This window comes from Lagopus leucura, unplaced genomic scaffold (assembly GCF_019238085.1).
Source record: "Lagopus leucura isolate 7727_CA_CO unplaced genomic scaffold, USGS_WTPT01 Super-Scaffold_100157, whole genome shotgun sequence".
NCBI lineage: Eukaryota > Metazoa > Chordata > Aves > Galliformes > Phasianidae > Lagopus > Lagopus leucura.
In genome coordinates this window covers 44410918-44427971 of record NW_024962334.1, presented here as the reverse complement: position 1 = coordinate 44427971, position 17054 = coordinate 44410918, and the positions used below count along the sequence as shown (strand labels likewise).

The window sequence follows — 17054 nt, the reverse complement described above, 5'->3', positions numbered from 1 at the left end:
CTGAGGGAGCTGGGCTTGTTTAGCCTGGAGAATAGAAGGCTGTGAAGAGACCTCATTGCAGCCTTCCAGTATTTAAAAGGGGATTATAAAAAGAAGGGAAATGAACTTTTTACTCGGGTAGACAGTGATAGGAGAAGGGGGAATGGTTTTAAGCTCAAGGAGGGAAGGTTTTGATTGGAAGTTCTTCACAGAGAGAATGGTGAGGTGCTGGAACAGGCTGCCCAGAGAGGCCGTGGATGCCCCATCCCTGGAGGTGTTCAAGGTCAGGTTTTATGGGGCCCTGGGCAGCCTGGTCTGGTATCATATCTGGAGGATGGTGGACCTGCCTATGGCAGGGGGTTGGAGATTCATGACCCTTGAGGTCCCTTCCAACCCAAGCCATGCTATGATGCTATGATTCCCAGTCTCTGACCAGATGTGCAGAGCTTTGGGCTGTGCAGACTGAAGGCTGCACCTCCACCTCCGAACCCCTCTGTGCTTCAGTGCTCAGCGACAGAATCACAGAATGTCCCGAGCTGGATGGGACCCAAAGCAGCTGCCTCCAACTGCCGGTTCCGCACAGGACCAACCAAACCTGTCTCAGAGCGGCGTCCCAACGCACAGTGAGCTGCAGGACTCGGGGCTGTGCCTTGCCCTGAGCAGCCCGTTCCAGGCCCACCGTCCTCTGGGTCACAACCCTTCCCTCACCCCCAGCTGCCTCTCCCCTCATAGCTCCAGCCCAGACTGGAACGACTGGACAAACCCACAGCCCTCCAAACCATCACCGCCATCTTCTCGGTCCCTTAGCCCCGCCCGTCATGGCGGCCGCGCCCCAGCGTGTCACATGGCAGGGGCGGCCGGGGAGGGAGAAGGAGGAGAAAAAGGAGGAGCAGAAGGAGGGGTTACGTGGAGCCGGCGCCGCTGAGGGCGCGGGGCGGTGTGAGGGGCCATGCTGCCGCCGCCGCGGTGAGTGCGGGGGAGCTGGCGGTTCTGAACCGCGTGGGACGGGGGCGGCGGGGCGACCCGGGCGGGGAGCTTAACCCGACCAGCGGGGACGGAGGTCGGGGCTGGGGGCTGCGCCGCGCCGGGTGGATGGCGGTGTAGTTTTGTTGTTGTTCCTGTGCTTTTCGGTGCGTACGTTGTACCATCGAGGCTCCCTTTCCCCCCGCGCAAATGCGCGCTGTGTTACGTGGCTTGACTCCAGCCCTTCTAGTGAGTTCTCGTGGCCTTCTCCTTCCTTTTTGCGTGTTAAGCTTAGAAAGGAGGCTGCGGTTGGAGGGAGTGACAGCCAACGACCCGCTTTGGGAGGCAGAAGAAGCCGCTGTCCCTTGGTTGTGCGAGGACGGGGCTCGGCAGCTCGGGCTGCGCTGGGTCCTGGCCCTGCCGCGCCCTCAGAAGCCCGGGCTGCTGCCTCCGCCGGTACAGGTGTGCTGAGCCCGGCTGCGAGAGGCCCGGCAGCACCCTGCTGTAACCAGGGATAAAGCAGCCCCTGCTCCTGGGGAGGGAAAAGGAAAGACCTCGTGACCTGGCTTTGATGCTGCCCTGTCGATAATCTGTGCTTTATCCGTGTTTGGAGAGTTGCTTTCTGCTTGAAGCCTTGGTGAAATATCCTAATTCCAGTACAGCAATTATAGCAGGATCATCAGCGCTGCATTAATAAGCTTGTTTGCTCTAGAACATGCGTTTCAGCTAAGGTCAAATCTCTCCTCTCCTTGCTTAGGAAGTGCAGCCTGTAAGTAATGTGAGATATTTTGAGATCTTTCTGACCTGGCATCTGTGGTTTCTTTTTCTTTTATGGGTCTCATCTGAATAGAGATGCTCCCGGGCATCTCTAGTTAGATTAAGCCAATCTGTTTGCTCAGGGAAGGACGGTAGCAATCCACCCAGCAGTGTCTCTGCTACCTGCAGCTGTGAGGAAATCCAGCTGGGATCCCTGGACCTGGTTTTAGAGTAGCACAAAGGACCAGGTGTTTCCAGATAAGAGGCTTTTGATTAGCACGCAATTGGCCTCCCCTGGTAAAACTGTCTCTGCGGCACTGCATGCCTTCTGCATAAGCTTTGACTCATCCCTGGGTAAGATAAGCTCCTGTGGAGTTTTAGGAGCTCTTCTGCAGCAGGGAAAGAAAGTAATAGCGCTGTAGCTATAGTGAGCCCTCATCTCTCAGCCTCACAAGGGGAAGCCAGGAGGCTGCCTGGCCTGTTGTCAGTTAAGAGATTCTCAGGGCAGATCCCAGCACTTCTGCTTTCTAATCACTTTGCTTTGGAGGACTCAAATTGATACTCTGTTATGCAAGGAAAGGAGTTCCTTATAGGTTACTGTGTGCCAGGACACAGAATGAGTGGATGTCATCGTCCTCCCAGTGATGTAAATTAATAGGAAGTGTGATGTGTGTTTCAAGCCTTCTGGAGGTATGGAAGCCCCCAAACAGTATGGCAAGGGAAATAAAGGTGAATGATGAGTATGTAGAAAGCAATTACTAGTGAAATAACAGTTTTAATGACAGACAGAGAGTGTGTGTAGATCAGGGCAAGCGGTGCATCAAATGGATGGGAAGAGAAGGAGAATATGAGCAGATGTTTAAAATGAGGAATTTGGATCTTCAAGCAAGAGAATAGTATACAGCAAGGGCAAAAAGAATAAAGGGGGGATTGGTGTTACTGAAGTTACCTTAAGGTTATGTGAAGGATTGCAGCCTGAGCAGCTGTCAGGGTGTTTGGCAGCTGTGTGTTGATTACAGAAGCAGGAAAGTAAGGGGAGACTTCCAACTGTAGGGGCAAGGTCAAATTTGGGGGTTGGACCAAGTGACCTTCTGAGTTCGTTCCAACCTCAACTGTTCTGTGACTGTAGAATTTCAAAGAGTAGGAAAAGGTCATAATTCTTTTCTGTGGCAGTTCAGCTTACGAACTTCCTAAGCTGATCTATCTCTCTGGCTAGGCAGCACTGGTATCACTGAATTTAAGTAATGATTCTCTTTGGAGAGATGCTGCTCTATGTTACTCTCTGTTAAAGAGCAAAAATATGCTCGTATGCTTCAAGTACAAACGTTCCTCTGTTTTCTATTCTCTCAAAAAAGCATTGCAGAGGTAAAGTCTGTTTCAATCCTTGTTAAAACAAGAAATGCAAATACTCTCCTGATTCTTACATAAGGCTCCAAAACATATGGTGGCTTATGGAGATAAATGCATCTGCTGTTGCAGCTACTGTGTTAATGTATGCTATCAGTACAAAGTCTTTGGCTGTTAAACTGGTGTTTAGCAGCATGAGAAAATGCATTTGTTTGGCTCGTTTTGTGTAAAAGTTAAGTGTCTTCCATGCCTTTCAGCTGTGCTCTAGCATGTTTCTGGTGTGAGTTAGTATTGTCTAATAATTAGTGTGAATACTTTGAACACTGTGAAAACCGCAGCAAAGTGGGGAAATTGGGAAGCTGCTGATACTCAGCCCTTGTGCATTCTAGGGATTTTCTGCAGTCAGATAGTTTGCATGTTTGAAACTGGAATACAGTGCTCAGGGTGAAGCAACTTTTCTGCTGTTTATACAAGCTAAAAATCTCTAATCCAGGCAAGTTCAAATTTCATACTGAAAGCTGTGTGCATGATCAAGGAATAGTTGTGCAGGTAGGTAGTTGTGTGGTGTTGCTTGCAGGTAGGTACTTGGATGCCTCTACCCAGCATAGGGCAGGTGAGCTGCTGTGGTTTTATTTCTTCTGGTGGTTTTATTTCTTGTGGTAATAGCTGTACACAATCCTGTATTTCTGATTTGCCATGACTCATGAGCATTTCCTTATTGGGTCTGCTGCAGTGGCATGCGTGCTCTGATCCCTCTTGCCATAGAGCAAGCCATCGAACAGAAAGGACTTATCTCTCTGTGTGAGATGGAAGGAGTGCACACATAGAGAAATGTTGCAGAGCTGCTGATGTGAGGTAACTTACCTGCAGTAAATTCCAATGTCATTCCTGTGACTTTCACTGAGACACAGCCACCATTTAAGATGTCTAATTTTAAAAGGACAGGCTCACTTAATAGACTTGCAGAGGCATGCAAGGTACCTCAGTAGGTAATAAGGTACCTCAGTAAATGATGGCTATGTGCCATGCTGATTTAAACATAATAGATGTTAAGAGTGTATTCAGAGGTTGCCTTTTAGTTTATATAAAATTGTTAAAGAAATATCTGGCTAAATGGCTTAGATTTTCTTGTGCAGACAAGGATTAAACTAGATGCTGTAAACCTCAGGGGTAGCCTGAGCGAAGAGATCCTCTTCCAGGAAGAATAGAATTCTATCCCACTTTGATATACACCCCTTTATGAATAATTCTTTGTAGGTATTTTGACTACTTTGCTAGTTCCTTTAGCATGGCACCAAGAGCAGACAACTTTACGGGCTCTGCTACCTCTCGTGTATGTGTTAGGCAGTTTGCTTTCTAGAATTGCATTCCTTACTTTCCTATTTCTTGGAATACCTAGACTTTGTCAGTTGGCATCTTATCTCTTGCATCAGGAGACACTGAGACTCATCGCTTATGAAACCAGGAGTCTGAGTTCTGGGTTATGTGCTGAATGTTTGTGCTATCAGTGTACTGGAAATTGGCTCCTAGTGAAGTGGGGAAATGTGTTGTTGATCCTGTTGCAACATCCATGGTTTCAACATCATAATCGTGAGAATGTTTGCACATTAAAAACATTGGCAATAGATAAGTAGAATAAAAGTGGCTAAGGGGGGATGGAGAAGTGCTCCACAGCACTTCTCTCAAAGGAGGTTCTTTGGAAGAGTAATATGTCTGTAACATCATGTAGAAGGAAATAAAAGGGCAATCTGTTTTTTGGTTTAACTTGTAGAAGTTTCCTTTCCGTACAGCATGAAATCTCTCTGCTGATGATTTATCACTCTAATCTAACAGCTAAAGTCTACTTTTGTTTCAGAATCATGCCAATACAAGGTCTGTTTGCTGATGTATTTGAAAAAACCCTACTCTATTGTCAAATTCAATATTTAGCAATGTAAGTTTTAATTTAGATGCATGTTTTCATTGACTCCATCCATAGATACAGTTGTAGCAGCAATGGTGGATTACTCTTAACTGTATTTTGTTAATAGGAAAAGCAGACTGTCTCCTGTGCAAGAGTTCAGTGTAATTCTTAAATTGGCTTGGAAGAGCTCTTGCTCTTCCACTTGAAGTTTCACTTGTTACTTGTATTATTTCTGCCTGTTGTGGCCTTGAAAACTTTGATGTATTTGCTTTAATGTGGCATTCAGGTTTAAAAAGTGAGTACTGAGACAATGAACTTCTGAGGATCTCATCAAAATCCATAGCAGAGCACATAGGTCAGCCAGAACATCCCTGGGCTTTGCAAACCTTAATGTGTGGTTTCCTGGCTCACTCTGTAAGCTGAGCAGAGGAGTTGGTTTGTATCCTTGGGCTTCCTCTCCTATGTTGATGGCTGGAGACATCAGTGAGAAAATGGGAGAAGTAGAGAGAAATTGGTATGTGGAAATTACTGTAAACTTCTGTTGTGAAAATAGATCCAAAACAAAAACGATGATGAGTTTTTTGGTCTTTCGGGAAAGAGTTCCCTACCGGAAAACATGAAAGTGCCTTGTTATGTTGTTCCAGATGGCACAAATACTGTGGATTCTGTGCTAAGGCTTGAAAACAAAATGTCAAGTGACCTTTGTTTTTGGACACGAGAAGTGCAAGTAGGCATTGAGTTCAGTTAAACTGTATTTTTAATATTTCTTTTGCTTCTCTGTGATTTATCAATGGCTGGCCATGCAGAACTCATAAGGTAATACATTAAGGATCTTTCCAAGATTGTGCCATCTCTTAACAGCATGGAGAGCCATAAGAGGAATTAGGAAATCCTAGCACTTGAGAATGAGTTAAATATTTTCCTATCTACCAGCTTTTGGGAGTTTAAACCATAGCTTGTTTTAACCTTGCTCACCTAACTATTAGATTTTGTTACAAATAACGTGTGTGTGTACTAACATCAGGTATTTCAGCTCCATAAAGGCGTTTGGTGCAGGGCTACATTAGCTGCCCTGCAAGAGCAGAATCACAGAGTCACTCAGGTTGGAAAAGACCTCTAAGATCACTTTAGTCCTGCTGTCAACCCATCCCCACCATGCCTGCTGACACAGTTCTGGAACCCAGCATCTCCCTGGGCAGACCCCAGAGCTGCAGCAGTAGGCACAGCCTCGAGTTGCTGTCTCATGGCAGCTTCTGGCATATAATTGTAAGTGAATGTAGCATGTGGGGCATAAACATAGCACTTCTGTCGTGTTTTTATGTAAGCTTCTGCATATTGAAAAGGCAACTCATCTAGGAAAAGAGAACTGAATCGGCCTTGTGTGATTTGTGGGAAATAGACTTGGAGGTCTGTGAATGAGTCCTTGTAATGTAATGCTGGAGGGCAAGATGAAACCTAACCATTCTCATTAAGTCAGCTTCACAGAGTTTCCAGTTCTGTAATATTAGGAAATAACTTAATTGCATCAGGTTTGCATTTTGTACAAGTTCAGCTATAGTATTTTGCAGAAATCCTGGTCTGAGATTGTAGATGTTTAATACATTATTTTTTTTTTTTTTGTATGCAGCTGTTGATTTCAGTGCTGAATTGCCCACAAGGGGATGTCTGCTTACAGTGAACTGCACTGCTGGGATTTAATGAGAGTCTTGTGCAGAATGCAGTGTTGATGGTCAGTGGTTACAGGCTTAAAACTGAGCCCATCAACCCCAGTTTTCACTGTCCTGCTCCCAAAGTACTTCATGAGGTCTGTTTTATCGCCAGAATTCTTGCCAGCAGTTCTGGTGGAAGGGCTGTACAGTTTGTGTTTGTTTTTTTTTTTTTTTTTTTTAGATTTGGAAAATGTAAAAGGCTGGAGGAAAAAAAAAAAAGAACAGAAATCATACCTGCTAAAGGTTATTAAGAATGTGGAAATCTTATACAGGTACTAGTGGTTTGGTTAATGAGGAGTAAAAGAGCTTTTAGGATTAAAATTTGCATGCGAACTTAATGATGGCTTTTTCTAGCATGACTGAGATCCAATCCATTGGTGTTGTAATGGAAGATTCCTTAGAAAGACATTGATTGTGCTGCTTTAGTGGCAGTAAAATGACTGCTGCCAAACACATGCATTGTGCATCACCTTTTAAGAACAAAGCTATAGCAGTTCTTCAGAGCTGTATGTGCAGTCAGATGAGGTGTACAGCCTCATGGAGCTCGTGTCCTAAAGCCCATCCACGTTAGCCTGTTGTCATAGTGAAGTCTGTGTTTGTTGCCCTGCTCCCAGTAATGACTTGGAAGCAGTTCTCAGCAATCAAGTGTTAAGTTTCAGGCTCAGCATTTTATTGTGTACTGGGAATGAAGACACCAACTGCGTTTGACTGTTACTGCAGTTGGTGTGTTTTCACTGTGTAACCTTGCACCGTTTCTTTAGTGCTGACTCTTCTGGAAGAGGTGGGTGCTTTTCTATTCAGCTGCTTATGCAGAAGTATTTCTCCAATTGTTTTTCATGCATTTATATTTTTACTCCTGTTCTTGTGAGCTCTGTGGGCATAATATGCAAGGAGCAGGTAGGTAGATTTGAGATGCTGAGAAAAGGCACTAAGCAGCTTACTTAGGCATAGCTGACCTTGTAAGGTCTATTGCTGTTTGTGTATAGCACTGAGGATCTTTCAGCTAATATTTAGATCTTTAATAGGAGAGAAGTGCATTAAAGAAATTGTCAGTGTTGTTTTTAACCCTGCCTTTTTTTTAAGTTGTATATAAGAAGGAAGAACTGCATTGCAAAATGTGGGCACCTTTCCTTGGAGACAGTACATAAGTGTAGTACATTGGAGACAGTACATAGAGGATTCCTTAACAGCTGGTTTTGCAGATCTCATTGTTTCAGTTGGAAGAAAGCACCTATTAGCAAATAAAAGGGAGAAGGTAATTTTAGGGCTCCATGAATGGCATGGTATATATTTATATGCCAGGTGGCTGGGAGTAACATCCAGCAGAGCAGCCCTGCAGTGCAGCACGCTTGCTAGAGATCCCTCTAATTCCATGCAATTGTCCTTTGGGCAACAAGGAGCTTTACTGCAGGGGGGCAAAGGGCATTGTAGCAGAACAAAACTAACTGTTGTATGGCGCTTAGTTACTCAGTACTGGGCACTGGGATTTTCATGAATTCATGTTTCTAAGTCCAAATGTACTTGCTGACTGTAATCACTAACTAGGCTGCTATGTTAATTTTCTGGATGTTGTGCCACTGGTTGCAACCGAACCTGGTAGATTGTTAATGAGAGCCAGAATTTTATGAAACTTTATTCCAAACTTCGAACTGCTTTTTGCTTGAAAATTGTATCCTCAAATGTCCTTTTTGAAGCATTTTCTTTCCTTGGAGGGGAAGAAATATATAGGGAGAAATGTATTCCTTGTCAATAAGGGGGAGGGGGGGAAGTCTAGTTGAAGAAGTGAAAGTTGTTAAATTTTGAAGTATCTTCCTCAGAAAGGAAACATCTGAAATGGAGGTGGCTAAAGACAGAACTTGCAGTTGAGAAGTTCCAAAAACCTTGACAACCAAAGCTACATCCCTAGAGGAGGTATTCAATATTTAGCCTACAGATTTAAAGACAGTAGCATGTGATATTTAGGCATCTGTGGTTAACATCCAAAACCTGAAATACAAATCAGTGTTTGTACGTTGCAGGCAAACCATTTGACAGTGGTAAGATAGGAAAGAGTGGGAGCATACAGCCGTAAAGATAAACTTCAACTATTTTTATAAAACAGTCTTCTTCCAACTTGCAAACTCATAGCACAGTTGTTCAGGTTTTCAGCAGCTCATGCAGCTATTCTCTCTATGCACCTTTCTTTCATTATGAAGGATAATGAATGTTATTGGTATTTTAAGACTTTCTTTTTCTGTTAAGCGTCGATCAAAACTTGTATTCGTTCCAGCAAGATTTATTTTAGATGGCGTGACGTAGATTTCTATAGCTGTGCTGAAATGACTAAACTTGGATCCTAAAGCTTTTAAAGTTGCATTTAGAAGTGATTTACAGTGGCTCATTTAAAAATAGATCTTTGTGTGTCATCTCATTAAAGTGAGTGGGAGTGATGATGTTATTATACAGGAGGACAGCTTGTGGCCCAGAGTGTATTTCTGACAGTTGCTGGAGCTAGATTGGTCTGGCTTTAGCTCTTCTGCTCTCCCACGCGCTGTAGCAAAGAGCACAGCTCTCTTTGGGTGGTTCCTGTCCCTGCAGGTAGGAGCAGGCTGCTGTCAAGACCGTCCTGGGTCCTTTCCAGCTGCTTCCATCTAGGGAGCTTCTCCGAATCATAGAATGGCCAGGGTTGGAAGGGATCTCAAGGATCATGAATCTCCAACCCCTTGCCACATGCGGGGCCACCGACCTCCACATTTAATGCTAGACCAGGCTGCCAAAAGCCCCATCCAACCTGGCCTTGAACACCTCCAGGGATGGGGAAACCACAACCTCGCTGGGCAGCTGTTCCAGCACCTCACCAATCTCAAGTAAAGAACTTCTGTCCTGATGTGAGGCTATTCATGCTAATACTTTTTTTGGAAGTGCAATATTGGTTCCATTGCACTGGGACCGAGAAATATATGAAGAGTTAAGGCTATTAAAAGAGGGAAAACTGCTTTTGTGAGTAGTGTTACTTTATTTTCTTGACTTTTCCTTCCCAAAGTAAACTTAAAAGGAAGGAACTGCGAAAGTCCACACAGCTATTTATCCAAGTACTCTGTAGAAAGATAAAAATAACTTCAATTATGTTTTACTAGAATACTCCTCTAAAATATGAAGTTTATCATAGAATTGAAGGAGTTGAAAGGGATCTTGAGATCATCATGTCCATCTCCCTCGCAGAAGCAGGTACCCTACAGCAGGTTACACAGGTAGGCATCCAGATGGGTCTTGAATATCTCTATGGGAGGCTCCACAACCTCTATGGGCAACCTGTTCCAGTTCTCTATCATTCTTACTGTAAAGAAATTCTTCCTCATGCTGCTGTGGAACTTCCTGTGTTCAAGCTTTATGCCTTCCTAGCATTCAGGCATGTCAGCCAATCCTTAGAGCTTTGTATCATCAGCAAACAAGCTGAGGATGGACTCTATCCCTTCATCCAGGTTGTTGATAAAGATGTTGAACAAGACTGGACCCAGAACTGACCCCTGGGGTACACCCCTAGTTACAGGCTTCCAACTGGACTCTGTGCCCCTGATGACAGCCCTCTGAGCTCTGCCAGTCATCAGGTTCTCAACCCACCTCACTGTCCACTCATCTGTCCCACGTTTTCTAAGTTTCATAACAGGAATGTTGTGGGAGATGGGGTCTGACACCTTGCTGAAGTCAAAGTGCACGCCACCTTCTGCTCTCCCCCATTTGCCCAGCCACTGATGACATAGAAAGCTATCAGTTGATCAAGAATGATTTCTCCTTCGTGAATCCATGTTGACTACTCCTGATAACCTTCTCTTCCAATTGCTTGGAGGTGCTATCTAGTACAAGCTGTTGCACCACCTTTTCAGGGATGGGGGGTGAGGCTGACTGGCCTGTAACGTATCTTTTATACATATCATGTACATAACGTATGATTATATGTATCTACACAGACTTGCAGAAGGAAATCTGGGTGGTATCAATGTCCCTTTTTTTTTTTTAAAAGTAAGGCTGTTCTTGGAAAAACTTCAAGCAGAGTTGAAGGATTTCTCAAATAATTCTGACTGCTGTTTCGAAGATCTTGAGGTTAATCTGATCCTCTGTTTGACCTCTGACAAACATGAGTTTTGGCATGGCTGTGAAACATCCAGTCATACGGTGTGTTTACTAAGTTGCTGAGGTTAATCCAAGCAGATGTGGTGTTTAAGTTGTGGCTGCTCAGAGATCCTGTAGCTACTTTTTCTCTATTAGCCAAAATATTGTAAAATATGGTTGGCATTTTCTTCATTAAAAATATTGAAGGCTCACACATTGGGCCACTGTTAGAGCTGCACAGGTTCCTAACAGCAAACTCTTCCAGGGTGTCTGGTGAAACAGAGTGCATCAGTGTTGCAAAAATTGTTAAACGAATGTAAATGTTTGAGGTTGCATGTGTGAGCTGAATTTTGTGATGGTGCTGTAAGGAACCTACACCAAGTCAGAGCAATGTGGAAAACAGTGCTGTGCAGTGAGCTCTGCAGCTGGAGTCTGGCAGGTAGGCTCCTGGAGCTTTTGGTCTCTGCTATTGATTGACTTTCAGAGAGTTTTACTGAGTTACTTATAACTTTTATACTTGGAGAAAAAATTAATAGTTGACTACATCTGCAAGGAAGTGAGATATCTTCAGTGGAATTTGTCAGGATTAGAGAGGAATATTTTGCTCTTGGTGTTTCTGGCATTATGTCATGCAAACTCAGTTCTTCCTGAGGCTTTGTCAAAGTGAGAAAACCATCAGGCAATAAATATGGCAGTCAGAATAGAGAGAGAGAGAGAAGGGAGAGTCTGAAAGTCAGAATATCTGGTTAGAAATATACGGAATGCTGTGGATTGCTATATAGATATATTTTGAGCAGATACTGGGGGCAGCTTCTAAATACATGCATTTTTCTCTTTCTTGGTCACTCTGCCTCCAGAATGGACCATAACTTCCTGATGGAGGAGATGCTGCCACCTCAAATGATTTGTGTTTGTCTGGGTTATGGATCCTGTTCATCTGTTCTCATTGGATTCTGAAGTATCCCACTGCAAGCAGCTGTAAACCCCATGTATTGCTAGGATGCTGTGTGTGTTAACAAGGGCTTGTAAAATATCTCAAGATATGGTTGTATGTCTATTTATTATTTGTTGTGAAAGCTCCTGTGTTACTGAGAGGAATTGTCTTCCGCTCATTTTGAATCTTGACTCGCTACGTTTGTTTTTTGGAGGATTGTTTGAGGTATTTTGGGAGCTCTCTTTTGACAGCTGTGTTGCATTTCACCCCTCCATTTCTGAAAAGCTTTAGCCCCCTCAAATGTAGTCTGAGTTATCTTGAGGAGCTGTATTATCTTAAAATCACAGAACCACCGAAGTTGGAAAAGACCTCCAAATCATCCAGTCCAACCACCCAGCTTCCACCAATATTTCCCCACTAACCCATGTCCCTTAGTAGAGCATTGGAATGTTTTCTGAACACCTCCAGGGATGGTGACTCCACCACCTTCCCGGACAGCCCCTTCTACCACCTGCCTGCTCTGAATCTCCCTTAGCACAACTTGGGGCTGTTCCTCTAGTCCTATTGCTAGTTCTGTGATAGAGAAAGAGAGAGACTGATTCATAATACATATTATGAAGTGTTTCTTGTTATGTTTAAATTGTAGTTTTAGGGGGTAACAATTTTTGTTTGCATTTGATTTAATAGAAAGCACAGAATTGTAGGAATTGCAAGGGACCTCTGCAGAGCATCTAGTCCAGCCCTCTGCCTAAGCAGATTCCCTATAGTAATTAAATTTCAGAAGTAGTTCATATTTTTACTATCCAAATTGCAATTTAATGGTGACTGAATTGAATGTTACTGTATTATTAGCATAAATAAAATAAGAAAAATATTGTGGTGAGCATGTAGACAAGGAGAAGGCCAAGGGAAAGATGAAGGCCTGTGTGGCAGTTGTCCCTGTGACTGCCTCTTCTCTTCTCTCTGGAGCACCTCAGTTATTTTGGCCATAGTATTTTGAAACAAGTGAAGCTTGGCTTGTTGAGGAAGGCAGGGATGTACTGATGCAATTGAATGCATGTGAGTGTAGGGCTGGAGAGGGTCTCCTGGCTCCTCAGGGTGGGGCCCATGCAGAACCTTGTGTATAATGCTTGAAAAGTTAGTAGAAATGGTTGAAATCCATAGGAAGCCAGTTGTGTAAATGCTCATGTGTTGGTAAATAAGGTAAACTACTCAACCCTGCTTTCCTTTTGCAGACAGTGTTTGTTTTTTTCCAATCTGCCTTCAAAGCTAAGTCTCTAACAGAACGTTTGGAACTCAGAGGAAATAAATAATGGCTTTGTATTTTCCTGCCAAATGTATTACCAAATGTCTTGGTTGAATAGCAAGCTACTGAAAGGGCCTCGTTTCTGCATTGTGGAGGTTCTGTCACTTATTTTAAATGCAATTTTTCAACCTTTGTGTCTTCTCACAAAGCTGCAAAACAGCAAAGGAAGGGAAAGGAAAGTGAAGCAGTTCTGCCCTGGGAAAGAACACGTGGAATAATATCACACTCAGGTTTGTGCTTGTTGTAAGAGCAACCTGGCAGCTCTCCAAGTGTGATCTTCAGGCTGGCCAGAGGGCTTTCTGGAGATGGAAGGGATGGACGTGATCTTTTCACTCTGGTGATCACTCGTTTATCTCTTCCTTTTTCACCCGAATGTCTGATCTTGGGTATGGCAAACTTTGTGTCTGGATTTGCTTCCGTAGCAGCACAGGCTGTGAGTGTTAAAACAGATCAGAGAAGATGAGGAGAAGCTTGTTCCATCATGAATTCTGCTTTGTGTCCTGTATTCCTACTGTTATCTAGGATAGCAAGGGTAAGATCTGGTTCTCCTGTCCAAACCTCAGTGTGGATATACCCTTACATAGCTCTGAAATGACAAGGTTGCTTCTGCTGCAGGAATTGCTATCTTATTCAAACAGCTCTGTTCCACAGCGTAAGTACATGTGTCACAACGTGGGATTGTACATCTGTGTTACCATAGCAAATGGAAAAACAACTCCTGCAGGTTTTGTGCAGCAGTATTAGGCTTGGACAAGTCTTGCAGCAGATGACCTTCTTGTGGCTGTGCTAGAAAAAACTGGCAAGTACCCAGATCTTCGAGGATAAGTATTAATTGTCTGCAGACTGTCTGGCAAGAAGAGTAAATGTGATGCAACGATAATAGCTGTGTATGTAATCCTGCTTCTTCGCATCTCCAGTGCTTTTTCAGTCTGGATTTGCTTTATTGTATGGTAATTGACCACTGTTAAGACATGATATCCGATAAGATATTGGAGTCTGGTGTTCTGCATCTCTCTAGCTGCTAAACCCATCCTGTTAGCTAGAATGAGGGTTTGGTTTTTGTTTTTTTTGTTTTTTTTTTTTTGTTTTTTTTTTTTGGAATCACTTATGCCCCAGAGCATTTGTTGCCTGACTGATTTCATGGCCTGCTGGTTAAGCAGTGGGATTTGTGTATGGCAGCGTTAGAGCCTGTTTCACAGAGCATGCAATTTGTCTGCTTGCACGGAATCAGTTTGAGATTTAAACCCTGTTTAAGACCTTTTTAAGCTCCTTGGGTTTAACTGTCGCATAGTTTTTTTTTTTTTTTTTTTTTTGCCTTACGGAAGTGAGGGAGTTTGACTTGGTAAGAATAACAGGTAAATTGTTTTTTGAGGAGGCTTTTTGCTTCATTCTGTGTTATGGAAGTGTTCTCTTTAGGGCTCAGAATTACACTGCCAAAATGAGTGGGATCTTTATAGGTTTCCTTGGGATCGTAGTGCCTTCTGCCTCTGTTTAGGAGTTTTCTGTATTGAGAAGGGAATATTGTCTGTGCTTGTAACTGTTGTTAAGGTTTGTTCTTTGCCAGCCTGACCTGAGGACTGCTCTTAGTTTCCAACTCCTTGAGAAGCCTGAGAAATACATTAACATAAACTCTTGATCCTCCTCCCGCCCCAATCCTCAGTATTTTGTTTTCTTCATACAAATGTTTTGCTAATTAAATATGTGGCTAAATATTTTCTTGACTTATTGCTACCATGCTAATAATTCACTGTGTTTAGATAAGGATGAGAGAATTCTAATTCTTTCAGGGTTTATAGTTTCTGAAGTTTAGGAACCAAGCCTTGTTTAGACAGGAGAGTCTCCAAACAGTTTACCTGATTCTCCAGGGCTGTAAATAAAACTTTATCACCAGTTTCACATGCTTTGTTCCAGGGGTTTGCTCACCTGAGTAACTGCCAATAGACTTTGGGCAAGTGGTATTAGTGGTGGGATGCCTACAGGAAAACTCTGGGCTGGTTTGCTTCCTTTCAGTTTCAGGTGGGCATCTCCAAGGAGGATGGAATCTATTCCAGAGTCTGCAGATGCCTTTAGGGAGCCAGTGAATTTCCCTGGAGGCTTTTATTCTTGTGCTACTCTCTCTTTGCTACTTTTGTTTCTGGAGAGAGTCTGTAAGTGTTGCTATGTCACTGACTTGGTACTGTGTCTTAGCTACATTGCACTCTGATTTCTGGGGTGCTCATGATGGTTGGTGTTCTTAAATTTGGAATGAAGGAGTTAACTGCATTGGTTTTTGAGTCTGTGTTCTCTCATTCCACATTTCAAGATAGGAACTGAAAGCAGGAACGAATTCTTTGTATCTGGTATGTACTTAAATACTGATTTGGTTAAATGAATGTAGGCAGATGAAGAACATGCTGTGGTGGAAGAAAGATAATTATGTAACTGCTCTGCGAGAATTAATTGCTCACCTTTAAGCACTGTGTGTCACTTGGTTGTTAGTGATTGTTTGCTTCGTGTTTCAAAGCAGTAATGGCCACACATGTTGGTCAACTGTAGTCACGCCTCTTGAATGGGAAAGTGAAGAGGCATTTCATTCTTCAGGTCCGCTGTTAGTGTTACAAAGTTATTTAATGGAACAGTAATGGATAGAATGAACTTCAATAATGTATAAGCCTAAGGAGTGAACAGGCAGTGCTCTCAAAATGCGTTTTTATTCTCTTTCAGGTAATTGAGAATGGGTCCTCAACGATGCTGAGTGTACAATGGGAAGCGTCACGCTCCGCTATTTCTGTTATGGGTGCCTTTTCACATCGGTGACCTGGACACTTCTGCTCTTTGTTTATTTCAACTTCAGTGAAGAGAACCAATCCTTCAAGAATGTGCCCGTCAAGGGGCTAGAACCTCAGAAGCCATTTCCAAAAAAATTCTACCCCCGTTTCACTCGAGGGCCAGTTAACGTACCTGAATTGCAGCAGAAAGAGAGTAAATTTAGAAATCCTATTGGAAATCATGTCCAGGACCCAGTAAAGGGAGAGGGAGACTTCTCTCCTGAAATGGGTGAGTGCCTTTTAGTGTGGGTGACAAAAGAATAGAAAGAGAAAATGAAAATTGTCAGTTTGTTCAAAGAATTTCAGGGTAAAACCGTATAGTAAGGTAGCTTTGGTGTTAAATGTAGGTGGTACAAGTGGCTCTCTTAATTAAGAGTTATTTGAAATTTTATTTTGTTGTGTATAATCCAAAATATACTATTTCTAACAGTTATAATTCTGCTGTGTAAGTGTTAACAGGGAGTGGATTACACCAAGATGTCTGCCCTTGATGTGGTTCTTGACTGATTGATTTATTTTTTAGAAGGTTCAGGATATATGTCTTTCATGTCTTGCTTCTGTATTGATTGGGCTCAAATACATGAACTTTAATTAACCACAGAGAAGCTCTGATCTTATGCAGCTGTTAAAAGCAGCTCGATAGCAATACATAATGAAGAAGACCATTGATATGGAGAATATTCTTGGAGTATGAAATAGCCTAAAAAAAAAAATGTGGGATGGCAAAATTACAATGTAAGATTAATCGAAATGATGGTGATGGTTGTCAAAACCTGCTTATTTTGTACCAACAAAAATCTGTATGTTCCCTTGGAGCATATTTCATCAGTGAGATTAGGTTTGTGTTCCAAACTAAAATGCTTGGTGTTTTCTGCTGTATTTGAATATGCATTGACTATTAGCCTACGAACTTGCTTTAAGTCTGGTACGTATTGAGTGTTTTAATATCTACTGCTTTTTGGGGAATTGTGTCAAAGTACCTTCCATAGCCTGGAGCTTAACACTTATATCCAACTGAACTCTTTCATTATTACTGCATCATTAGCTGTAAAAGTCTGTAGACCTTTAACAAACTTGTATGATAGGCTTGTGCTCGTATGTAGAAAAACACCTTCCAAAACAGAAATGCCAATTTGCGTTGCCTTGTGGCATTACAAATGTTTATCAATTCATTGCAAAAGCCACGAGAGCCAAAGGAGGTGAAAGCCAGCCCAGAGGTGCCATTTCTTTCCAACTATTCAGTGCTGGCCAGGAAAGAAAT

The 17054-nt window shown here is 42.9% G+C and overlaps 1 protein-coding gene across 3 annotated transcripts in view; it reads left to right on the top strand.

Annotated features, from left to right (window-relative positions):
- The first annotated feature begins 867 nt into the window (after nt 1-867).
- The window catches only part of GALNT11 (polypeptide N-acetylgalactosaminyltransferase 11), a 40264-nt gene continuing 24077 nt past the window's right edge, over nt 868-17054 (top strand). For all 3 annotated transcript variants that reach the window (XR_006181822.1, XR_006181821.1, XM_042888633.1), the window contains exons 1-2: nt 868-945; nt 15690-16022. Coding sequence is in view for 1 of the 3 variants with exons in the window: in XM_042888633.1 (XP_042744567.1) it covers nt 15728-16022 (295 nt within the window). In the remaining 2 variants the exon portion in view is untranslated. The remainder of the gene's footprint in view (nt 946-15689; nt 16023-17054) is intronic.